At 38.3% G+C, this 26,171-nt stretch overlaps 1 protein-coding gene across 2 annotated transcripts in view; it reads right to left on the reverse strand.

Moving 5' to 3' along the window:
• LOC105935874 (ELKS/Rab6-interacting/CAST family member 1) overlaps nucleotides 1-26,171 on the reverse strand; it is a 230,611-nt gene that overhangs the window by 136,846 nt on the left and 67,594 nt on the right. For both annotated transcript variants that reach the window (XM_036138446.1, XM_036138454.1), the window contains exons 9-13: nucleotides 20,769-20,906; nucleotides 13,371-13,559; nucleotides 4,447-4,488; nucleotides 739-932; nucleotides 432-437 (exon numbers count right to left, since the gene is read on the reverse strand). In XM_036138446.1, coding sequence (XP_035994339.1) covers nucleotides 432-437; nucleotides 739-932; nucleotides 4,447-4,488; nucleotides 13,371-13,559; nucleotides 20,769-20,906 — 569 coding nt within the window. The remainder of the gene's footprint in view (nucleotides 1-431; nucleotides 438-738; nucleotides 933-4,446; nucleotides 4,489-13,370; nucleotides 13,560-20,768; nucleotides 20,907-26,171) is intronic.

Below are 26,171 nucleotides of genomic sequence, written 5' to 3' on the forward strand. Positions count from 1 at the left end.
AACAAATAGACACACACTGCATGCAATGCAAATAACTTTTTATCTGTTGAATTCACAAAAACTGGGGCAAAAACACACAAATGTTGAGTGATAGTAGGAAAAAACACACACACATGAGAGAAGCCCTGATAGCACTAAAATGCGAAGAATTTTTCCAAGTCAACACAAAGTGAAGCCATATCTCCTCAGTGTTATAAATCAGAAAACGTATAGGTTCTGATGGTGCTATTGGTGTCACTGGAATGAGGGCTGAGTCTGTTTGTCATAAATGGATTGTACACATACCCCTCCAGTGAGATAACAAAATCTGAGCTTCATGAGAAACTTACTTAATGAATAAAATCAACAGGCATGAGAGGATTCCAAGAGCACACATGAACATGAGGAGTGTATGAAAGTATGGTTAACATGCACACTAAGTATCTACTTACCCAGGTCTGCAGAGGTATTCAGAAACAAATAATAAGACATACAATCAGATTATTACACTGATAAATGCATGTATTTCAAGACAAGGATTACGTAAGAGAAGAAGTATGAGTGAATGGAAGTGGTTTCAAGTGGTAGGAATACGCAACCTTAACAATTTATATCTGATTGATTAATCATTTATAGCTAGAGCATTCTAAGGATTTGAGATCTTGCAAAGATCCGGTCAGTAAGAATAGGACTGCTCTTTGAGGACACCCAGAAGGTGCATGTGCTGGACATGAATGCCATTGACCTTTTGACCCTCACCTCTCAAGATCAGTAATTTTCTTCTCCTTGCATGATTTGTCCACTTCAGCATCCTTTAGTGCTCCCTTTAGCCTCTCCACCTCAGCCTGGGACTTCCCAGACTCCTCTCTGTAGCGGGCCACTTCCTGCTCGAGAAGCCTCAGACGATCTGCGATGTCTGGACAGGTTCTGACAGTTTCATCTGGTTTTTGGGTCTTTAGGTGTGCACATGTTTGCGTGAGTGTGGGATGAGTGTTGTGAACAGATAAAAAGACAGAAACATATTGTAAAAATATTTGACTAAACACATTATTATGCTGAAAAGTACAGTTCTGGCCAAAGGCCCGGGATTGAAGTGCACTTCATTGACAGATGTTCCGGTAATGCAGTGTAGAATGCAGGAAAAATGTAATTACTAAATTCATTATTTACATTTTTATTTACATTGACAGAAACAGGACAATGGAATGGAGAAATGTACATTACACTGGCATTTTTTAAGCTGGAGATGCAACATACATTACCTAACAAAGTTTTTTTCACCCCTTTAACTTTTTCAGATGTTTTCACAGTACAACCTCAAAAGTCATTGTATAAAGTCAAATGTATTTGCATATTATGTGATACTGTGAAACTGATACATACTAGCCCCTAATTAAACACGGAACAGAAATGATTTATTGCTTTCCAAATTAAAAAGTGTGGCATGCTTTTATTTTATCCTCTAGACTTAATACTTTGTAAAGCCACTCTGCTATAAGTCCTTTCATCTCACAGCATGATACTGCTACCACCAAGCTTTAGTGTGATAGTATATTCAGTGTGTTATCCAATAACACATCTGTGCCAAAAATGTATTATTGGATGACAATTTTCCAAAAAGTTACATCTTGGTCTCATCAGACCAGATCACCTTCTCACCAATGTTTGCTTTTTACCCTACATGACTTGTCGTAAACAGCAAAGTGGATTTCTAATAACTTCCTCTGTAACAGTGGCTTTCTTCTGCGACCATTTCTTAATGGCTAGATCTGTGGGGTGCATTTTCCTGTCAACAGAGGCACCTAAGCTGTGGACCTCTGCCGCTCCTACAAATTCTCTATGGGCCTCTTGGCTGCTTGTTTGATAAATTATTTCTTTTTTTGACCTGTTGGTTTAGGTACATGGCCATGTCTTGTTAGGTTTGCAGTAGTTCCACACTCTTTCTATTTTCAGACCATGGATGTAGGAGTACTGAGAGACAGTTAAAGCTCTGGATGTTGGTGTAACCCAACCATGCTTTAAGCTCTTATACAACTTAACACTTGATGTTAAGTTGTATAACAACATTATGTTGTTTGTTCACTAATATTTTCTAATAAGCCTCTGAGGACTTGACAGAAAAGCTGTTATTATACTGACAGGTGGACTGTTTTTTACAGCTTCTGGGGCCAGTATGTTGCAGTGGATTTTATTTTGGGACATCAGATTTAAAAAAGGATAAACACAATACATTGGAGTTTGGGGTTATAACATGACAAAATGTAAAAAGGTTTAAAGGGTAAAAATACACTATATAGACAAAAGTATTCGCTCGCCCATCCTAATAATCAAACATGTGTTCCAATCACTTTTGTGGCCACAGGTGTATAAAATCAAGCGCCTAGGCATGCAGACTGTTTCTACAAACATTAGTGGAAGAATAGGTGTCAGGTATGCAGGTTCTGTGCAGTAGAGGTGTTGTGCTGTTCCTACCTTTTGCCTGCAGGGTGTGACAGGTGGAAGCCAGCCACAGGTGATTTCTGTCTAAGCCAATCAGGAGGAGTACTTAAGGCGGCTGGAGACGGATGGAGGGCATTGGAGCATTAGCTCACCTGAGAGGTACCTGACTAGATCCTTGCTCCAAGTTTCCTACGTGGTTCCAAGTTTCCCTCGGTTTCTTTCTCAAGTCAAACCTTGTTCCGGTCTGGTTTCTCCAAGAACTCTCCTCAGACAGTCCTCTGGTGGTTTTGAGTCCCCAGAACTTCCTCGCACCCCAGTTGGACTTTGCTCCTCCGATTCCACTGCTGTCCCTGACTTCGATTACCATCAGGCCTGTCCACCGTCCATAGTGGATGAACCCCGAGCCACACTTCTGCTCGCTTCCACCAACAGCAACCGCTACATGCCTCTCTCCCTCTGGTATATCATCCTATCCATAAGTTAGCCTTTGCCACATCATCTAGCCACCCTGTCTGTTGTCTGTTCTCACCTCTCTCCTTTCATTTCCCCACAGTCCATGACCAGAGCCTTTCAACCTGTCCAGAACCCAGATAAACTTTCACATTCCCCTTCAATTAACCTATTACATTGCACTACTGTCTTTCATTGCACTACTGTCTTTGTGTTTGCTGCTTCCGGGTCAATTATGGAAAGTATGAACGAGACAATTAGTGAATCCCAGAGTTGTTCTTTGATAGGATGCCACTTGTGCAATAAGTCCAGTCAGGAAATTTCCTTGCTCCTAATTATTCCACAGTCAACTGTCAGTGGTAATGCAAGAAAGTGGAAGCGAATGGGAACAACAGCAACTCAGCCATGAAGTGGAAGCCCACGTGAACTGACAGAGCGGGGGCAGCGGATGCGGAGACTTACTGTGTGCAGATGTTGCTAACTTTTTGCAGATTTGCTCACTACAGACCTCTAAGATTAATGTAGCCTTCAGATTAGCACAGGAACAGTGAGAGCTTAATGGGATGGGTTTCCATGGTCAAGCAGCAACATCCAATGCAAAGTGCTGGATGCAGTGTTAAAAAAACACAACGCCACTGAACTCTGGAACAGTGAAGGCATGTCTCTTGGAGTGAAGAATTGCACTTCTCCATCTGGCAATCTGATGGATGAGTCTAGGTTTGGCGGTTGCCTGGAGAACGGTACTTGTCTGACTCTATTGGACCAAGTGTAAAGTTTTGTGGAGGGGGATTTCGGGTGTGGGGGTGTTTTTTTTTTTTTTTAGAAGCTGAGCTTGGCCCCTTAGTTTCAGTGAAAGGAACTCTGAATGCTTCAGATTACCAAGAGAAGGTTTGGAGACGGTCCCTTCCTCTTCCAACATGGCTGTGCAACAGTGCACAAAGCAAGGTCCATCAAGATGAGGACAGAGTTTGGGTATGAATGACCTTGACCTAGACTAGTTAAAACTGTTAGAGCTGCAAAGGGTGGACCAACATCATATTGAACTCTCTGCATTAAAAACCGGAGGTAACTTGAGTTCATATCCAAGTTAAGGCAGGGGAGCGACTACTTTTGGTAATATAGTATACTTCTGCTAGACTATGTACATTATGCTCAGATACACTTTAATGAAAACACAGTTTTTTTTAAATTAGTGCTTGAATTCCATAAACCTTTAGCTGAGGAGATATTTGTCAAATTTACTGTATCTCCACGTGTTACACAAAAGTAAGCTATACTTGCAAATTCGGTTTCTGTTTCAGATAAATGGACTTCACCCATAATCAGGATGGTTAGATCTGAACATAAAGTCTAAAAATACAAGTCATTTTCACTAGTCTATTTTCCTTTTTCCTTGAAGTATCAAGAAAATACTTATGCTTAAAAAAAATCAAATTCCAGATTCTTTCCTTTTTTTTTGTATAGGAATCCTGTATAACTTATACTACAGTTAGAAGATCACATGGTTAAATTATGTGTGAGATGCTGATGCATGTAGGTGACCCAACACAGACAACAGGCACAAAATACAGAACATACCGTGGGGCTGACTGCTGGAAGCCCATCTACTTTGGGTTGAACCTAAAGGTTAATAAACAAATATTTTATATTAAAAAAGAAAACTGTATATGAACCAGCATATTTTTTGTACTTTTTACTTGAAAATAAACATCCCCAAAGTCTTCTTTACTGTGGTTTCCTTCAATTATTTGCCTCCTCAGGGCAATTTTTCATGTAAAGTTGTGAGTTTAGTTATTATCATTTCATAATTATTGACTCCCATGATGTTTTGACTGTGATTTTATGAGAAAACCACACATCACAGTCTCATTGATTTTTTTTGGTTTGGTTCCCTCTTTTTCTTTAACCACACTAAATCGATTCTTCCCTGAGAACAAAAAAATATGCCAGAGGTACTTTCTAACCTAGAATTACCCTCCTCTCAACTTCTCCCTTCTTCTTTAAAGCTTTACCTCTCTCTGTCAACTGTGTTTGTGAAGATTTTTTTACTTGTTGAGACAGATGGGGCCGATAATTTAAACAAAATCAACTTAATGTGCACAAACACTTGTACACACAGTCTTGTTTCACGAACTTTAACATTAACTTGCACTCATTTCCTCAGCTAGCCCTGACAAACATTAAAAGTAAATCTTTTACATATTTGCTCCTATTGTGGTTGACAAATTCAAAATTATTATGTTGTTGTTTTTTTTTTTTTACTTTAACCTAAAAATGTTTAACTACCATTTAAAAAATCTTAATCTGTTTCATTTTGCTGCCATGAAATACCAGCTGTCAATATTTATCCTCTCTCCAAACAAAATTGCATTTAATTTTCGTTTCCATTAATCATGGGTGAACTACAGCCTTCATTTACAAAAACAAAACATAAACTAGCTGCTAGCTCAGTTCCTGTGGAATAAATGATTCCGAAATTGGCACCAAACATACATAACAGACAGCTATGAATGTCACGATCCACTAGTGGTATGTTTTAGTTTTGATCTGTGTTTCTCTATTTTTGTTATTTTGTTGTTTGGAGCTTTTTTCAGTTTATTCTTTTTATATTTTACCTCTCGATTTACTTTAGTGTTAGATATCCTTCCTTGTGTCCCTTTCTCTGCTCCAACTCTGTCCCTGATAATTATTCTCCTTTACCCTTAGCTCTGTGCCCTCACTGTCCCCAACTGTCGTTCATTACTCACCTGACTACTCCCAATTGTTTTGTCTTGCTTTTCTCCCTCCGTCCAAGAACATATAAACTGTTTGGTTTTCATTGTTTCTTTACCGATTCCTTCAGTCCTTTTCTGCTGCTCCATAATCTCAACACAGTATGTGCAGTGTTGTACTTTGGTTTCAGTAACACAATGTAATGTTTTCATTTTCATTTTATCTTCCTCCTTGAATTTTTTTATTTAAGGCAATCCTTGATAATGGACAAACTGTGTCCATGTGAAGATGCTATGCCACGTGTGGCCGTAATGGTAGCAAGCAGCAACATCTATCCGTTTAGCAAAACTGTAATTTCCAAACTTTAAGAAGGCTTGAAATTCCTGAAATGTTATCTGAAACCATGCACTTAGCCTATACATCTGGGTAATATTTATGTAATTAGAAAAGAAACTCTTTTAACTATGATTATATATGTTGGGTGTGAGGATTACAAATAAAGGAGACCTTTAACCTCAAACGTCAAAGTAATTTGAGTTTTTGCCTGAGATGTCCTTAAAGAAAAAATAAGCAAAATGTAATTCTTTCAGTTAGAAAGAACTAAAACAATTTTTGTGAATGACTAAATATATCTTTTAAAATGGACTGTGGTATGACGTCTCTTGATTACATAGCTGGGCCAGCTGTGCATGCATGCACGTGCAGGAGTGTGCATGTGAACAGCTGCCACTCAGTGCTTAGCCCCTTCCTACCCGTAAAGTGCCACCGCCAGGCACAAAATGACGGAGAACATGCCCAGCAGATCAAATCGTTCTCTTGCTAATAGCATTATAAAGTTATGAGTTACTTCTTCACTAGACATGTTCCTCTGAAAGATGGCACCGTTTATTTATACAAGTCACCGGGTGAAAAATGTGAGGGGACGGGGGTGCCGGGTTGAAGCTGGAGTGGAGGTAGAGAAAGGCGTGGCTTGTTGCACATCTTGTCTTTGTCTACAAACAGTGCTCAAGCCCCACCTAGTGGTGAAAAATCACGTATTGCTCCTTTAAGGATGACTAACATTTGAAAGTGACCAAAATAAAAAGGAGAAAGCTAAGAGAGTAAAACTCTAACTCTGGTGAACCTAACTATAATGGTTCTTGGGAAGAAGTCCCCTCTAGACAGAAATGCACTGGTATCAATTTTTCTTATAACGCCGAAGCATTCATCAGCAAAGCATGCATAATTTTGACCCTTTTTAAATGAGTCTCATCACAAACTCACTGTGGCTTAAAAGTGATACAGACTTCATGGGTTATGCTATGAAAGATTTTAGGCAATTTCTTTCATTATTGGTTTAGATGCACTTTCTAAAACCTGTTGATTAAAACAACTTTGCTAATGGGAGATATTAAACTGAGCTACTTTGGACAAGGCAGAAAGTGAAATATTTCAGTATTTCACTGAGACATAGATCCTGGAACTTACCAACTCAAATTTCAATCTTTCCGTGCTTTAGACCAGGGATCACCATTTTTTTTAAACTAAGAGTTACTTCATCAGTACTGTCATACGAAAGGCTACCTCTACTGACCTATGAACTTCAAGAGTCCAAGCTCACCTCAACTTCACGTAATATAAATATGTTTTTGATGCTTTTGTCATTTTTAAATCTATGCAAATGCAAGTATGATTAAAAGGGAAAAGCAACTTAATAAAATAACATTTAAATGCAGCTCACTGGAGGGTTGTGCTACCACATATGGTCCTTGGGGGCTACCTGGTGCCCGTGGGCAACATGTTGGTTACCCCAGCTTTAGACTATGTAATCAGAAACTGCAGAATAATAGGTTGAATGAAGCCTTGCTTCAGCCTCAAAAGCCTCTTAAACTCCACTACGGTAAGGGTCAGTACCAGATAATATTTCTGCCACGTACAATAACCTTACATACTAACCTATAAAAGACAGTTAGTTTCTAATGATTATTAACACATTAGCCCATCTGCAGCACATTACAACTGTATTTTTTTTTTATTCCAGGTTACCTCAAGATGGGTGGATCAAACCATCCATCCATCCAGCCATTCATCCATCCATCACCCACCTATCCATCATCATGGACCATTTATTTACAATTCATCCAGCCATTTATCTGCCACTATCCCATCACAGGGGTTAGCAGCATAAAAAAAATAAATACCCAGAGTTCTGTTTTGCTAGATACACCTTGTAGCCCAAACATTAATTGAAATATGTTACATGGGCTCCCAAACTGTAAAAAATGCAACTGCTGCATTGTTTTCTGCTTTGCTCAGAAATATGTGTCTAAAATGAGTATGAAGGAGTAGGAGATTAGGTTAAATAAATAAGAATTTGTATCCAATATATGGCTATTGAAGTAACTCTTCGAGATCTTTCTAAAAAGGGAGAACATGTCAGAATGCCCTTATTTTATTAACTCCACATATAGTCTTCAAATAAACAAAAGCTCTTAATTAGGCTTAAATGGACTGGAGTCACTAAAGATACAACACAAACTAAATCATTTTTATCACTCGTTGATAAATGGCTCTTGAGGGCAAATAGTTTTTAATATTTTTTTAAATGAGGACACTGGTCTGTGTGCTGCTCCTAATTAGAGGCTCCCCATTAACCTTTTGCATTTTATATTTCCTTTTTAAAATATGTATATATTCTATATTCATTTCTCAAACAAAACTGCACTGTTGGTTTATCTATGTCTCTTTTTAATACAAGTGAAAAGTAACTGAAGACAGATGAAGAAATTGTATAGTATAGTAAGTATAGCAGAAGAGTTTTGGGCTGATTTTTGCAAAGCATTCCTGGAATAGTCACTTCTTTCTTTGAGTTTTTTTTTCCAATTCAAAATGCTTGTGTTTAGCTCCAGGTGTCCTTTGGTGAACTGAACAAATACAGCTTTATGGAAAGAGGAAGAGGATGTAGTATGGTCAACAAAGCTCTTAGGTACCGATTAAAAGCACAGTTAACAGCTTGTCTGACTCCAAAATAAACACATCTGCAGGTACTGTGAGTGGGCCACAGACTGTATACAACCTGAGAGGAAATACAACTGTGTATCCATTTCATTTAGTCAAATAAAAACTGATGACAGTCACTTTAACTCAGATACACAAGTAGACTAATCATTCTATTAATTAAGTTAGGGGAAAAAAATAGCTGTTTAGTTTCAGCCAAACTCTGACAATATAATATATCTTACATAGAGCTAAAACCAGATCCCACTCCCTGACAATAACCCACACTAAAACCTAATTATTTTAGTGTGTCTTTATGTTTTTCTTAGAAAATTTTCTATTTGCTAACTGCCAGAAAGGTTATATTTGATAATGTTTTGTCTTTAAGTTTAGAAGTTTGCCCGGTGTTCCCTATTATTTGGTAAAATAACCATTTAAACTGTATGACCTGGGTCAAAAGCTTTGAGAACCCGTCCATAAGCTTCTCACAGAAACTGAGTCATGTGTGTAGGGCGTCTTGCCCACACACATCTTTTCAGCTCTGTCCATAAATTTGATATCAGGGTATTGTGATAGCCACTCAAAAACACTACTTTGTTGTCACTCAAGCCACTTTGCAACTAATTTGACAGCATGCTTTATGTCACTGTACATTGTGAAGAGCAATTTATGTCCAAGCCTGGGGGATCCTGATTGATGTATTATAATATTGCTTCAATATTTTCAAACAATGTCCTTCTCTCATGATGTCATCTATTTCATGAAGTGCATGACTTTGTCCTGCTGCAAAATACCCCCAAATGGTGCTACCTTCCCCAAATTTCACAGTACTTATGGTGTTGTCAGGGTTACAAGCTTGGGCCTTTTTCCTACATGTGTAATGATGGTCATTCTAGCCTCATTCTAGTTTCAGCATAGCACATGACCACAAGCCTCCAAAATATGAGATTTCTGACCCTAAGAACATGTGAAAAATAGGGTTAGGTCTTTTACGTTGCTTTAGAAGTCATGGCTTCTATGAGTGGCCTTTCGGTCTATACAAGCATGGGACTCATTTGACTAGGAATAATGACAATTTTACCAGCTCTTTTTTTCTTGGGTTTATACTTATATTTTCTACCAAAATGTGTTCAACTCTGGGACAAAGAACACATCTTACCATGAAATTCCTGTGCTCTTTATACTTAAAAAGTCGTTCAATATGTTTTTTTTAATCTGCTGAACAATGTAGCTACATCCATCCCTCAGCTGTGTGTATCCACACCAGCCTCCCTAATCTCATACAAGGAAGCAGAGAGTCAGAAGCTTACAAAGCCATGCAATCATTATATGGGTTTTCCCAAAAATATAAAACTCATGGTAAGTAATACAATATTTTCCAAGAAAAATGAATAACCTCTAACATGATTCAGATACAGCAAACTGAAACCCTGAGTCACTTTAAATCAAGGTAAAAAACCTATTTGTTCAGAATTGTCTTTGAATGTTAATGTTGAAGTTTGTTATCCAACCTATCTTTTTTTTAACCTGCTGCTACTATTCCACTGCAGTGTACTTTCCTGTGTAATGTTTTCTTTTCTTTGTTCTGTTCATGCACAGCACTTTAAATTTTCTTGTTACTGAAATGTGCTATACAAATAAACTTCCCTTGCCTAAACTTGAATAGTAACTAAAAACATCCTAACTTACCTAAAAGCAGAAAGGTTTGGTCTGATTTCATGTTCAAAGTAGTGAGACAAAAAAAGGGTACATCTTTTTTACAGGATATGTAAATATCTGGTGTGAACTGTAATTATATGTATAAAATGTCTTCAGAATGATTACATAATTTTCTCAAATTTATTCTAAAGATCAATTTGTCCAAATTGAGTCAACTAAGCAACGCCCACCACAATGAAGTAACAGTGGCATGAAAGATTTCATTTTCTGGTTTTATGTTCTTGATTCACAAAATTGTCTTTATAATGATCCTTAAATGTAGAAAGAACAAGAAAAATAACTTTAGGGCATCCATTTACTATCTAAACAAGAGTGGAGTGATCTGACAGTACTATTAATCGTGGAAAGTCTCAGTATCAAACATTATCCGATTTTGACGAAAAACATATGCATTGCTTATCTTCAGATATAAGCAAATATTCAAACTTTCCTTCCGTTTTCCACTTCAGCTAATCAGCAGCAACAATGGGTGCAACAAATCAGAAAGGCATTTTATGCAGCACCAACTTTCTTCTGCTGTTACACTGGGAAAGTCCCCCATTTAATAAAGGATTGCGCTATTCTGTTCTGTTCTAATCTCTGCACACTGAAAAAGACACAGTTGGATGATAAAACAGTTCAAACGATGCATGTCGAGAGGTCATATTAACACATTGCTAATTAAAGTGTCCTAAGGAAGTGTTGTATTTTGCTTGATCTCTTGATTTATTCTAAAAGTTTGTAATGCATATACCAGATGTTAGACAGGATGTTGGATTTTCTCTTCTGTATTTATGTAATCTATTTCTAAACATCCTGCTTAAGCTGAATTTGATTTCTAATGTTCCCAACTATACTGAGAGATTCCCATGGCTGTGTGCAATGTGTGGTATTTATTATGGCTTTAAATAAGCAATTTAGCAACATCTGACTGTATTCTGCCTGTTACTATGGAAAAGGAGGCCAACAGTTACACTGAGGGGAAGGCCAGTTGTTTCTGTCAACCTCGGCTGATCAGTAGAGTAACAGAGGTTCTACCAGGTCACCGCACGCCAGCAGGATCAACAGACTTGAATAGATCAACACAAATACCTGCATGTACACATGCCAAAAGCTGTTTTTGTGCCGACATGCATGCACAAGCAAAGAGAAAAACCCTTGCGCACACAAACATATAAAAAAAAATAATTCACAGACCTCATCTGCCTTTTTCAAGCTGTGCAAGTTTACATAACAGGTCTGATTTCTGCAGAGCATACATAATAGACAAATTATGGCAGAATTTCTGACAGTGTGAACCTGTTCACAACGGAGTTGTAGAGCGGCTGCCACTTTAATGTGGTGCCTCATCAACATCCAGCAAGGTATCATTTCACAGGAACGAGATGTGTGTACCGTTTTTATGAGTATAAAGAAAAGAGAGAAAAAACAGTCTTGTAAACTCTGCCAGGAACAGACTCTGTCCAGGCTTGTAAGCTTACGAGAAGAAGAAAAAAAAAGAGCAGAGAAAAAATAAGCAAGGCCCCTGACATGGCTTTAAAACAAGGAAACAGGGATTCTTTCTGTCTATAAATCAGTCGCTCTTAATTCATCCCTTCATTTGAGGAGACATAGCACTGGCAGGCGTTCCTTCTAGAGAACTATCAACAACATTGTGGAGGCTCACAGGGAGGTAAGACGGTGCAATTAGTAATACTGTAGATGTTAGCCTTGTAAATACAGGGTACATGACTGTTTTTCTGCAGACCACACAGAATAAAGGATAAAGCAGGCAATATCCACCAGCCCTGATTAACACTTATACACAGACAGGTGCATATCAATAAATTAGAGTATCTTCAAAATGTAATTTATTTCACTGCAATTCAAAAAGGGAAATACCCATGTTACAGTATATAAATTCTTATTAGACAGAGGGGTTATTTCAAGGCCAAATAAACATTTTCATAACATAAATGTTTGGCCAATAAAAGCTATTTTCATGTGTTGTACGGTGTATGTACTCTGTACTTGGTCTGGGCTCCTTTTGCAGAAATTTAAGTATCCAGAAAGGTATGGAGCAGATTGCCTTGGTGCTCTGAGGAGGTGTTAAGAAAGCCCTGGTTGCTTTAATAGTGGCCTTCAGTTCACCTGCCTTGTTGGGTTTAGCTTCCCTCATCATCCTCTTGACAATATCCTATAGATTTTCTATGTGGTTTATGTCAGTTTACATGTCAGTTGAGTACAGTGATGCCAGATTATTAATCCAGGTATACTGCTGACGGTGTTGGAAGGAGCCTAGTCGCGCTGAGAAATTAAATCAACATCTCCATTAAGTTTGTCTACAGATAAAAGCAATAAATGCTTTAGAATTTTGCTGATAAGCAGCTGCACGTGCTTTAAACTATAGAAAACACAGTTGACCAAAACCAGCAAGTAACATGACTCTCCAAATCCCCACTGACTGGGGAAACTTCACACTGGACCTTAAATTGCTTAGGTTACGCGTCTCTTCACTCTACCTCCTCACTCTGGCAGCTTGACTGCTAAGCAAAAAAGAAAAAACCTTTTCTAAGAGGGGGACTTCAGACCACTGACCTTCTATTCAGTTTTATTTCCTTCTCCTTTGCCTGGGTAAGACACTTCTGACGTATCTGATTTGGGAGTGGCTTAACGAAGACATTTGCAGCTCATGTCTGTGTGTAGTGGCTCTTGAAACACTGACTCCAACCACAGCCTTCGGTTTGTGAATATCCCTCAAATTCTTGAATGGGATTTGCTTCCCATCCTCTTAAGCCTGTAGTTATTCCAACTTCTTCTACACCTTTTTTTCTTCCACTCAACCGTCTAATATGCCTTTTTGACAGAGTACAACTCTTTGAAGATAGCCAGCTTCTTTAGAAAAGAAAGCTTACCCTCCATGTGAAGGTTGTTAATGATCGCATCCTGGAAAACTGCCAACTCAGTTGTCTTACCAACTGGTGTATATTGAATGTTTACAAATTTTACTTTTTCATTGAATCACTACAATAAATGAGTTATTTAATTGTATAAAAAAAAATCAATGAATTTCGAGTTTTCTATCATCTTAAACAATGTAGCTTCAATAGACAGCATTAAAGTCATTCTGCACTGACCTCCCCATCGGGCCTCTGGTTCGGGATAAAGCTGGAGTTTGTGACCTGGCTGTGTGACAGTTTTTGAGATTGCTGGGCAGCCAGTTTGTCCTTCAGTTCCTGGTTCTCCTTCCTCATCAGCTGCATCTCCTCAAGTCTCACCCTGTCTTCTCGTTCCTTCTGGTCCCGTAGGTTCTCAATCACTCGCTCCTACGGCAGTAAGAAAAACCTGTGAGAAAAACTCTTGAAGCGGCTATCTCTATCAAAGCATCGATACAACGTGAGCGCATAGATGATATTTTGCTTCGAGGAATGTGTGAAGAATCCTCTCACTGAAAAAGAACACCGGTAAACTCTACATAGTGGGACTAAAGGAAATCCAATACATGCCCATCATTAGTAATACAACCATAAACAGTAGCAGCCATATGAGGAGATCAGAGCCAAGCAGAACAGAGAGAGAAGAGAGCTGATAATTTAGTGACAAAAACTGGTTACTGTATAAATGCCAAACAATACCACACAATCTGCTGATGAACAGCAATTAAATTTTTCTCAGTTCTGTAATCATAATCAACCGCAGGACTAAGAGCATGTGCCTGAGCATACCAAGTGTGTATCGAGAGTTTGTTGATGTGTATGCTTGTGTGCTTATCTGTGGTCTGGGGCAGTTAATAAAGTTTTATGTATTTAGGTTCACAGCAATGAGGGTAATAACGAGGCATCAGTGCATGATTGGCAGCTTTGAATTTCTGTGGAACTGGACAATAATATTTCTTACCTAGATCTGGCATGGTACAGCAATGGATGGAGACCGCTTGACTTAGTGGTCCTGCTTGATTTATCCACATTATTGCTTTAAATATCTGAAGGATATTTTGGGGGGTAAAATAAAAAGGCCAGGGCGCGTTAATAAAATGGGACTCAGCGAGGTGACTTGGTTCGGATCCTGTTTAAAAACAAGCAAAAATCCCAAAGGTAACGTCACAGACAGACATACACTAACGAGTAGGGCTAGCTATAAACACAATGCCCCAGCCCGTTAATTAGAACCACAACGCTGTGGCCGGCGACTGGCTCCAAGAGCAGGTTTGTGACAGAGTTTGTGAGCAGCAACACACACACTCCCCTTGTAAACACATTACACACACCCTGTGCTGACCACAAACTCTGAAAAGCTTGCCAACATTCTCCTCATCACAGCTGAATTATATGTAGGCTATATCTGAAGTGGTTTCTGGGTAAGCACATGGGCCGACGAGGAGAAGGGATTTTCAGTTTATTGTCCCATTATGCTATTCATTTCAAAGTCCATCGGCAACACAAACAAATTTTAGGTGATAAAAAAATAATTTTAAGTGAAAACATCTTTGTCCTGTGTCCTTCTCTCCATTTTCAAACAACAAGACACATGCTGAATAACTCTACTCCTTTAATAGACATGTTTCTGTCAATAAAGCACAGACTCATGATTTATTTGATCCAAATGTAAAATATAAAACTCTACATGGGAACAAAATCAACCAGAGTGATTTACTTTCCAGTTAACAATTAGATAGAGCTTTTTTATTTTTTGGTTGTTTTTCCCACCCCACTTAGGCTACTTAAGTTTAGCATAAAGCCACTTAAAACACAAAACAAAGAAAGGCAAAGTACAGTGCATTGCAAAAGTATTCATTCACATTTCAACCAAAAATTAACTGTATTTTATTGCAATTTTATGAACCAGACCAACACAAGGCCAATAATTGAGGTGGAAGCAATTTTCCAAATTTAAAGAAAGGGTGACAAGTGTCAGGTGCTTATGTGTTCAACACGTCTGTGTAAAAGCTTTGTAAGACTTGTTCTTTACAAAATATCTCAAGTTCAGTCAGACTGAATGGGAATTGTATGTGAACAACCATTTTCAGGTTTTTCCACAAATTCTTAATTGGATTTAGGTCTGGACTAAAACTGGACCATAGCAGGTCAGGGATACTCTTTGATTTAAATATTCCACAGCAACTGTCCTGCTAGAAGATGAGTCTCTGTGCCGGTCAATAGCCCATTGCTGTCTCTAACAAGTTTTCTTCCAGGATCCTGCTGTATATGTTTAGTTCCATCTATTTTCACATTAATTCTGACCTGTTTCGATTTCCCACCTGAACAACACCACAACGTGATGCTGCCACCACCAGGAGGTGGAGTATTCGGAGTGATCTAAACTGTTCTAAAGTGATCTAAACGGTCGCACAATGATTTGTATTTATACTTGTCCTAAAAAAGAAAAAGAAACTGAGTAACCCTAAATGCAATTGGCTGCAATGATTAAACTAAGGAGCATTAGATTAAAAGGGTCTGAATATACACAACTAGGCAATGCACACCTAAATTTTTAAAACAATGTTTCCTTTTTCATCCATTTTATAGTCATGTTACTTTGTGTTAGTCCACCACATACATATTTATAATAAAATGCAGTGAGAGTTGTGGTTGTAATGTGGCATAATGTGAAAAAGAATCCAGTTTGTTCATGTTAATAATAAATCTTCCTCAAACTCTAGGGTCACTTGTGGAGTACCACAGGGTTCAGTCCTTGGACCAATTCTATTTACTATATATATGCTTCCGATTGGCAAAATTATCAGACAGCATGGGATTAATTTCCACTGTTATGCTGATGACACTCAGCTATATTTATCCATAAATCCTGATGAATCCAATCAGTTACTTCGACTGCAGTCATGTCTTGATGACATCAAAAGCTGGATGACTTTAAATTTCCTGCATTTAAATTCTGACAAGACAGAAGTTGTAATCTTTGGGCCAGAGTCTTCAAAAAATAAAGTTCCTAATCAATCACTTAATCTGGATGGCATTAACTTGGCCTCTGGTAATAAAGTTAAAAATCTTGGTGTTGTTTTCGACCAAGACATGTCATTTAAATCCCATATTAAACAGGTTTCCAGAGTTTCCTTTTTTCACCTCCGGAATATCACCAAAATTAGAAACATTCTGTCCAGGAGTGATGCTGAAAAACTAGTCCATGCATTTGTTACTTCAAGGCTGGACTATTGTAATTCTTTACTATCAGGAAGTCCACAAAATGCAGTTCAAAGTCTTCAGCTGATTCAAAATGCTGCGGCAAGAGTTCTGATGAAAATCAACAAGAGGGATCATATTTCTCCAATTTTAGCTTCCCTTCATTGGCTTCCTGTTAAATCAAGAATAGAATTTAAAATTCTCCTTCTAACCTATAAAGCCCTTAATAATCAAGCTCCATCATATATCAGAGCCCTGATTACCCCGTATGTTCCTAACAGAGCACTTCGCTCTCAGACTGCAGGTCTGCTGGTGGTTCCTAGAGTCTCTAAAAGTAGAATGGGAGGCAGATCCTTTAGCTATCAGGCTCCTCTCCTGTGGAACCAACTCCCAGTTTTGGTCCGTGAGGCAGACACCCTATCTATTTTTAAGACTAATGTTAAAACTTTCCTTTTTGACAAAGCTTATAGTTAGAGTGGCTCATACCCTGAGCTATCTCTATAGTTGTGCTGTGATAGGCCTAGGCTGCTGAAGGACATCAGGGTCTAATTTTCTCACTCTACTGATTTCTACTGTTCTTCAGTCTACTGTTCTTTAGTTTTGCATTGTATTACATTGAAATGACTGTCGTCATTTCAGCTTTTAACTTTTTGCTCTCTCTCTTTTTCTTCATAGTAGGTACACCTGGTCTGGCGTTCTGTTAACTGTGACATCATCCAGAGAAGACGGCTCACCCGCTACTACCATCTAATGTAGAACAGATTACTAGATCAATGTGTGCTTCTGTGCTTGTTTGTCTGTCTTGTTGTGTCTCTGTTCTGTCTTCTGTAACCCCAGTCGGTCGAGGCAGATGACCGTTCATACTGAGCCCGGTTCTGCCGGAGGTTTTTCCTTCCCGTTAATGGGTGGTTTTTCTTCCCACTGTCGCTTCATGCTTGCTCAGTATGAGGGATTGCAGCAAAGCCATGTACAATGCAGATGACTCTCCCTGTGGCTCTACGCTTCCCCAGGAGTGACTGCTGCTTGTCGGGACTTTGATGCAATCAACTGGTTTCCTTATGTAGGACATTTTTGACCAATCTGTATAATCTGACCCAATCTGTATAATATGATTGAACTTGACTTTGTAAAGTGCCTTGAGATTACATGTTTCATGATTTGGCGCTATATAAATAAAATTGAATTGAGTTGAATTGAATTGAATCAACTTTTCTAACACACTGTAAAAAACTTTGGATTGATTTAATTTAAGTCTAAATATCACATGCATTGTTTTTATAATAATAACTAATTCTAAATAGGCTGATAAAAAAAATCTGACATAGGAGGCTCTCAGAATATTTCCATCCATCAATGCACATTTGCATGTACAGAGCTCATTCAAGAAAAAAATCCTGACGCAAATGTGTATGAAAAATCCACCAAAAAAGGTAGCCGCTGGTAAGCCAGCGTATTAGTTGTACATTCACATCTGTCTCACTTATAAAGTCTTCAGCAGGACCTCCTGCAAAAAACCATAAGCCAGCAGCTATCTTTTAGCTTAAAGTACAAATGTGGAAATGGAAACCATTCATAGCCTGAAGTTCAAAACCAATCCTTTGTAGATGCTTGTATGAAAAACGTGCAACACAGCTAAGAAGGATGGAGTCACTCTGACATCAAGCCAGTCAGTTCAAGGCAAGGTTTAATTATTTCAAGACAGGGACGTAACATCTGTTAGATCATAGTCAGAATGAAGTAACATCAAATCTATCACATATTCAGTTGAAGCTCTAATTGTAATAAAATGAGCTTCTTAATCATGAACGCAGATCTAAAAAATTAATCAATCAAAATCTAAAAAATAAATTTCATTATGAAAGATGATTATTTTCTTAAGTTGTTTTACAGTATATCTACATAGATATAGTGTAAAATAAATTGGGTTTCACTTGGTAAAAACGAGTCTCTATGGAGACCAGCTGCTCACACATGTTGCCGGCAAACAAATTAAGAAATGTTTACAACAGAAACCCAGCTCCCCTATGCATCCATCTATCCATCATTTGGTGTGGGTTTGTTTGCTTCACCTTGAACCCTACAGCATCTTTTCAGTGCAAAGAACTTTAATACAATACAACCTATTATGCAAATGGCCACATACAGTTGCGTGTTCGGCTATTTGATTTGATTGGCAGGCCGGAACAAAGCTTTTTGTAAGGTAAACCCTTCAATCAAAAAATGCGTTACCACAACGTTCTTGTCTTTGCGCTTCAAAAACAGTACTGAAGTTGCATTTTTGTTAATACAATTATTCTCATTGATTTTTAAATTGAGCCAGTATAAATATTTGTGTGACTTAATTAGGTATGCATTTCTCAAACCATTTCTTCATCCCATCAATTGTATCTCCTTTGTTATATTTTTCACCCGTGGAGGTTGTCCTTTTTTTTCACCTGCGAAATGCATGCTGGGTCCTACTGGACTGGAACCTACAGAGTTATTCATTGTATTGCGTTTGACTGGTGTAAATGTAGACAATGCCACACTGTCGCTGTTGGCTGTAATTTCAAAGTAATAGACAATAGAAAAGTCAGGTGAACCATCAACCCTCATATAAAAAAAACAACAAAAAAAAGTATAGCTCAATGGGAAAAAGGTGTTGCAAGAAGACAACTTCCGAAAGACACATATTTGTGCTCTCAACACTCAACACCAGAGGACTTTGGGTCATTTTTACCAACAAAATTGATGAAGGAGCTAACAGTTGGGCTTTACCCTAGCAAGCTACAACCAACTGCCATGCCAACTATTAATATCCATAAAGTGCCTAAACCCTGCTACCTTCCAAGCAAAAGACACTGGGAAAAACATCTGAGACAGGCAACACCGGAAGTCCTTTTAAATAATCAAGGTACTGCCGTTTTGGACAGTACCAAATGTGAAATCACGGACCCCACACCAGACCAAAGACCACAACTTAAACGGACTGAAGACCGGGCCGATCTGATCCCAAGCAAATGTTATTGGCCCTAACACCGGACAAAAAGCACTACTTGCCGGGATCACAGTCCTAGGAAAGGTAGGTGTCATTCATCGTTGTTGCTATTATTATTATTATTATTATCATTATTATTATTATTACATTGTCATCAAGTTCAATGTGCTTTGGTTGAAACTGAAAAGGTTTAACATTACTCATTGCTGTTTTGGCTGCAAGGAGCTAGCTCTAAAGGATCTAGTATATGTCGTTTACCCAAAATGAATTGCAGCACAAACAATATGGCAACGTCAATGTGCCAATATTTTGTTTAAATTTATTAAAAGTAAACATCTTACAGTATTTGTACTGTATTTCTTACGTCTAAAATAGATATTTCTCAAATAAAGTCTATTGTTACAATTAATTGTGGATCCCTTTAATAATCAAGTCAATAAAATCGGCATCTGAAGCTACCATGTATCTCAAACATTTTCCAGAAACTAAATAGAACCAAATAAGAAGCAGGAAAATGTTTGATTCAATGTAAAAGACATATTGCCATAACAAAATGTTACACTGACATTACTTTACTAAGTATTAAACTTTGAAGTATTCAAAATTTGATCTGCAACTGAGCCAGCCTGCCACAGATTGTTTTGGACGTCCTAAAAGAGTTTTAGAAATGAGCCCTGCAGCACTCACATACTATGTTACACATGTGTGCCACTACTAGAGAATTAATGTAACTGCAAATGGAAATTGCAGTGAATACCTTGTAATAACCTCCCTTAATCTCACACAATGCTATGTTGTCTGCACTGAAAGAAATTAACTTACCTCATCATGCCAGATGCTTGAAATGAATGGCTAGACATCCTTTCTGGTGGTCATAGGCACTTATTTTTATGTGGCTCTAACCATCAATCCTATGTGCAGAACAGGGTGATCTTACCTTAAATGTGTGTCTTATTATCTGTAACTTTGGTTCCTTTTATCTCCTTTAGAGCTTTCAGACAAAACAACATTGCTTACGTGCCAAGAGCTTTAAATTAGAAACCAAAGATAACCACGAATACAGCCAAAAATAAAACCATAAATTAAAACTGTGATTGAGGAATATTTTAGGTCTTTTAAACAAGGTCTGTGAAAATTGTTAGTAATAATTATCTTGACTGTAGTAAAAAGTCATCATATTACTATCAGTTGGTATGAAAGAAGTCCTGAAAGTAGTCAAAGGCTTGCAGCTAGACAGATGGACCACCTTGACTTCAAAATTCCCACAGCTTCCCACAGAGCTTCCCTTAAAAAAAACCAAGCCATCCCTTTATTAGTCAAGTTTGTAATCACACAAAAGAAGTGTGATTACATAATAATACAACAAAAAGAAAAGACTTAAATGCAGAACTGCCCTGCCATTCACCCTGTTTTACTTATACCTTTTCTGATAAAGCCTCTTCCAGCGTGGCCAGAGCTGTGTCTGTGTTACTGGAGTCCGTTTGAAGGCCCTGAACCCTCTCCCTCAATCCAACCACCTGTTTGTCCTTATCCTTTAACTGCTCCAGCAGGTTCTCAATCTGGAGAGAAAAGGACAAAGATAAGGGAACAAAGGAAGAGATATTATGTTATTTAAAAAATAGAAGTAAATAATAGTCTCTAAAATGGAACAAATCATGAAGAATATTTTTATGACATACACAGCTACAGAACATATGGTAACACAACATGAATGACAACTATTCCAGTACAAACAGTACAAAGATTATTTCCTGTTGTGTTTTTTTTTTTTTTTTTTTTTTTTTTTTTTGGTCAATCGTGGAGTAACATATTAAAGATGAGCTGGAAATGCTTATATCCTCACAACCCTTCCAAAGAAGTCCTTCCAAACATCCGACATCCACTGAAAACTCTAATGAATAAAAGGCACTGAAACAATTTTCTTCATCATAATTAGACATCAACAGATGTATTAATTTAAACACTTTTTTACCTTTCCCTTTCAACCACATTGTCCTTTCCCTTTCAACCACATTGTCAAATATTTTCTCTTTTCAGTATGATTTTGCTTCAAATTTGGTTTCTTTGTGTGACATTGTTGCTGCGTTTGTAACCTCATTCTCCAGTGACACTCTTGCAATGTGACTCTAGGACTGAACTCCCTAGAATTAGTTTTGGTATCAGTTTTGCTGCGACTTAGTCAGAAGTTTAATCTGTCCCATCTACTTCAAGGACTCTGTCTCTGCATAGTCATTTCTGTGGCTAACCCCATGTTGCTAAAGCGGTGATGGTGTAATAGCCAGTTGTGCCGTTCAACAGCCTTTATCTGATGCACATCTGGTAAACAGAATGCAAACACACACACACACAAACACACACACACACACACACATGAGCACACAGAGCGCTCTGAGCTATACCAAACAAAATGCTAACAGATGCAGCTGGGGTAGGAGACCGAGCCATGCGATGAGGCTGCTGAGGTCTACAAATTAGTTTCAAAGGGACAGGATATCTACTGATAGGTCATGGTGATATGGCGATTTGCATGTTGCCAATCACTGTTTTCTATGAAAACACATTCCTTTGAATTCTGAGTTAATAGCACATTCAAAATAAGAAAGTCTTAAAAAAGCTGATGGATTTCTAGAGATTTGTACACCAGCATATATTTTTTCATATCCAACTGGGATTCCTCCAGAAGCGTCATTAACTCACCACCAAAACTCTAAGATCAGGACTTGTACAAAAAAAAAAAAAGATAATGAAAATGAAAAGTATTCAATATTTAGCGATTTAATATTAAACAACCTACATTAATTCAGGCCACCAAGAGAAGAAAGTTTTACTTCCACAGTGAAAAAATGGCCGATAGGGAACATGCATTCTAGTCACGGGTACATAGACAGATAATGTCCAAATTTCCTTAGCGATTTTGCAAACAAATCCAATTAGACTGGCGACTTTGATGTTCTTTGCCCCCAGAAGGGCCCAACTGAAGATTTAAAGGAGCCATCTTGATTTTGGCAATCCAGGGAAAGTGCTAGGAGGGGTGGGAAAAGCAGCCAGCACCCATTGGCAGATCTTGATATGTTAATGATAGTCATTAAACAACCAAGCTAAAGGCTCTGGTAGGTTAGTGCAAAACCGATAGGGATATAAAAGCCTTTGGGGAATGATGGGAAAGCTTCACACTACCAGAATCCGATAAAACTCCCAGTAATTTGCAATTTCCGGAGGCGTTTTAGATAGGACTCTATGGTGGATTCTGTGAGAAAGAATGGATTTTTGTTGTGATTCTTTCATGTTTTTGTTCTTTTGAAGTAAAGTGGTAGCTCTTCTCACTTAACTGGATTAATCATGCATCAAAGTTTTGCAACTTTCCATTCAACTTTCATCTATGCAAGAACTGGTCAAGACTGAACAAAAACTCACACTGTAACATGCTCTGCCCCATGTGCTTTAAACAAAGGGGAACTTTTACACAAACACCATATTTTCCTCTGGCCTCTGGTTGTAGTAGTCCAGAAGCTTGACAAAATGTGTTTCTTTTAAATGTATACACATGCACTCATGCACACCCTTTCTCTATCTCCTTGTGGGCACCACAGAGGCCTATTTTAGATCAAATTGAGCATGTCGCCCCTGGTCCTTAGATAAATGATTACATTCTTCAACAGCCTTTAGTTTGCTTTGGCCTGGTGCACAAAATAAAAACCCCTCGATGAAATATTTAGCTTCGTCGCTTGGCCTTCAGCGAAATTGTGCAGAAAAAACATTAAACACGGCTTAACGCTTACGCCTCTGCATGAAAACGAGTCTTGTGAATTGTGGATATGGGAAAGAGGGGAAGGAATTCAGTTACAATTCAATAAACCTAGCAAGAACAAATTCTTTGAGGGGGTGGGCAAGAAATAGGGCAGGTCCACGATTACTTTTTCTTAGTTTTTATCAAAAACACCAGTCATTCATTTTATCTCTCAGTACATGAAGCTTCTTTGGACCGTATTTGTGTTGTTTTTTTTCTTGTTCTTGTGTGTGCATTTAATGGCCTTTATCACAAAACTGTGGTGCATATGTCATCCTACTCTCCAACCAAACCCACCTCCCACTGGCGCAGACCACCTACGATAAGCAGATTTTAAACCAGGAACTGTGGTGTGGATTGTCTGTCTCACGAATGTGTAACCTCCAGAGGAAACATGACGTGAGTCTCAGTCATCCCCCCACACAAGCACACAGCTCCCTAAAGTTTCAGACTCGGTGTTTTGACTCTGATAACTTTATCAAACAGGCTGATAGGTCAGGAGCAGGTTCTCCTTAAAGTATGAGTGATGGTGTACAGTTGCCTTCTACCAGCCTTGAATTTGCACTTGACATATACATTGTACTTTTTAAGTGCAGCTAGAATTATACATTTCCATAATTCACAGGAGTTCACAGAACAAAAATAGGCTGTCATTAATTAGCTTAGCATCTAAAGAATTAGACAAATGGTTAAGCAGTGTTGACACCCTAACACTGGTGTCATCTAACCATGTTCCACCCACTCTGTTGACTGGAGGAGAAACTGGCAAAAGCCTGTTGGTCTGGACTACTATCGGCCAAGCCGAGGTTTTGACTATTTTTAACAGTCAAAACCTGTTTCCATCCATCCATCCATTTTCTTCTACTTATCCAAGATTAGGTTGCAACAGGTCAAAGAGAGAAACCCAGACATCCCTTTCCCCAGTGTCATCCTCCAACTTAGTCTGGGGGATCCTGAAGCGTTCACACGGCAAACAGAATATGTAGTCCCTCCAGCGAGTTCTGGGTATTCTCAGGGGTCTTGATTCAATGGGATGTGCCTGGAAAACCCCAAAAGGGAGGCACCCAGGACATATTCTGATCAGGTGCCCTGTTTTCATGTGATTGGCATATAGATCCATTTTATTGTTAATGCACATCACCCTTCACAATAATGTTCACACAGAGGAGAGGCTGCAGTGGCTCCTTTTCTGGCTTTGACCTCTGACCAGCTCTGCCTGCTGCCTTTAGATATACCCAGACGGCTCTTCTGGGATTTAGGTTACAAGGTGGGGTGGGGATTAGTGTTGCCCATCTCCAGAGGTCATTGGGTAAGAGGTGTGGTACAGATTGCCAGAGCATCACAGAAGAAAGCTGCACAGATTAGCTGAAACACTCGTCATAAAAGTTCCTCATCTTCAACACAAACTACATGAAAACTTAAAGCTTTTTATTTAAGTATTCTTTCTATACAATTTACAATATTGTATTGTTACAATACAATTACAATTAAACCGCACTGAGGTACACTCTCTTCATACAAGTATTAGGTTACTTGCCTTTTCTTATAAACCTCTCTTAGTTGTGCCACCTTTTGCAGCTACAACAAACCCACATTTTCCGAGCAGATTGCCAACAAGGTTTAAGGCTGTTTATGTAATTTTCTTGACCATTCTTCAAGAGCATTTGTAAGGTCAGGTGCTGGATGAGCTGGTAAGGCTTACAGTTTCCAGTATAATTTATCCCGAATGTTTTCTAAATATCTTTATTCATGCCATCAGAAAATTATTTTACATTTGGCTACAAACAGAAGTGGAATCACGATAAATGTGGCTAAAGAAATTATTAAAAGCTATGCTTGTATGTAATTTTAACTTAGAAACGTAAGCCCACAACAAAGGTACAATTTTTACTTAACTTGTGCTACAAAACAACCACAAGAGAGTTAATGTCAAATCCTAAAAAGCCTTGGCGGAACTACAAGTGATTTTTCAACACTCAGTAGAGCTTGAGCTCTGTCTGTAGACCAAAACAAGATGTGTATCAATCCACGCCTCTCTCTATCTTCGCACCAGCACCCATTGGCTCATATAAACCTATTTGCAGAGGATGAAAACACATCAAAACAGCATTACCTTTCAAATAAACATGTCAAGTGAAGATGTAAGTAACGCATAACTTTATAATACTGTTAGCAAGAGAACATTTTGATCCGATGGGCATGCTCTCCGCCATTTTGTGCCTGCTGTGGCATTTTATGGGCGGGGGGGTGGGGGGGGGGGCAGCTGTTCACAAACATTGTTCATAAGATTGGAGAACAACACACAGAGATGACAGACATTTAACCATAGTCCATCTTAAAAGATACCTTTAATTCTTCACAAAACTATTGTTTTGTTCTATCTAAAATAATAAAATTTTGCTTATTGATCCTTTTACAGGGCTGCTGAGAACAGATCATTAGTCATTTTGAGAAATAATTATTATAGTTATGTGCTTTTATGGTTGGTATTAATTCATTAGTGCAAACTGGTCTTTACAGTTCTGCTTGATTTCTCCACCTGCAACAGAAAATTATCACTTGACAACAGCCAAATTCTCAATTAATTTTCTCCTTGTGATTAAACGCAAAGAAAACACTAGCTCAATACCAAATTAATATCAGAAAGAACAAACTGTAGATCAAAGATTCAAGTCAGATACAGAGTTGTGCTTAAAAGGTCTATTTATTCTAGAAACCTGGATGTAGCCTCTACAGGAGCAGACTGGTTTCTGCCAGGCACTGGTGAAAGGAGGTTTTACTCACTGCAGAGGCTTTAAGCGGAATGGTAGAGTACTTCTGAGTCCATAGAAGAGGCAAGGGTCATAAACAGGTAGACAGAAGATAGAAAACAAATTGAAATGTTAACCAAACTCAAAGGTCAGGGTCCAGAGTTCAAATGTTTGGTGGAAGTCTGACAACTGCAAGGTAAGGCAGGGAAATCCAAGAAATAGAGATGTGGTGAAAATATGGTGATCAGATGTGAAAAACCAACTGGCCATCTACGGGCAAAAGCTTT

Source organism: Fundulus heteroclitus, chromosome 1, assembly GCF_011125445.2.
Source record: "Fundulus heteroclitus isolate FHET01 chromosome 1, MU-UCD_Fhet_4.1, whole genome shotgun sequence".
NCBI classification, from domain to species: Eukaryota; Metazoa; Chordata; class Actinopteri; order Cyprinodontiformes; family Fundulidae; genus Fundulus; species Fundulus heteroclitus.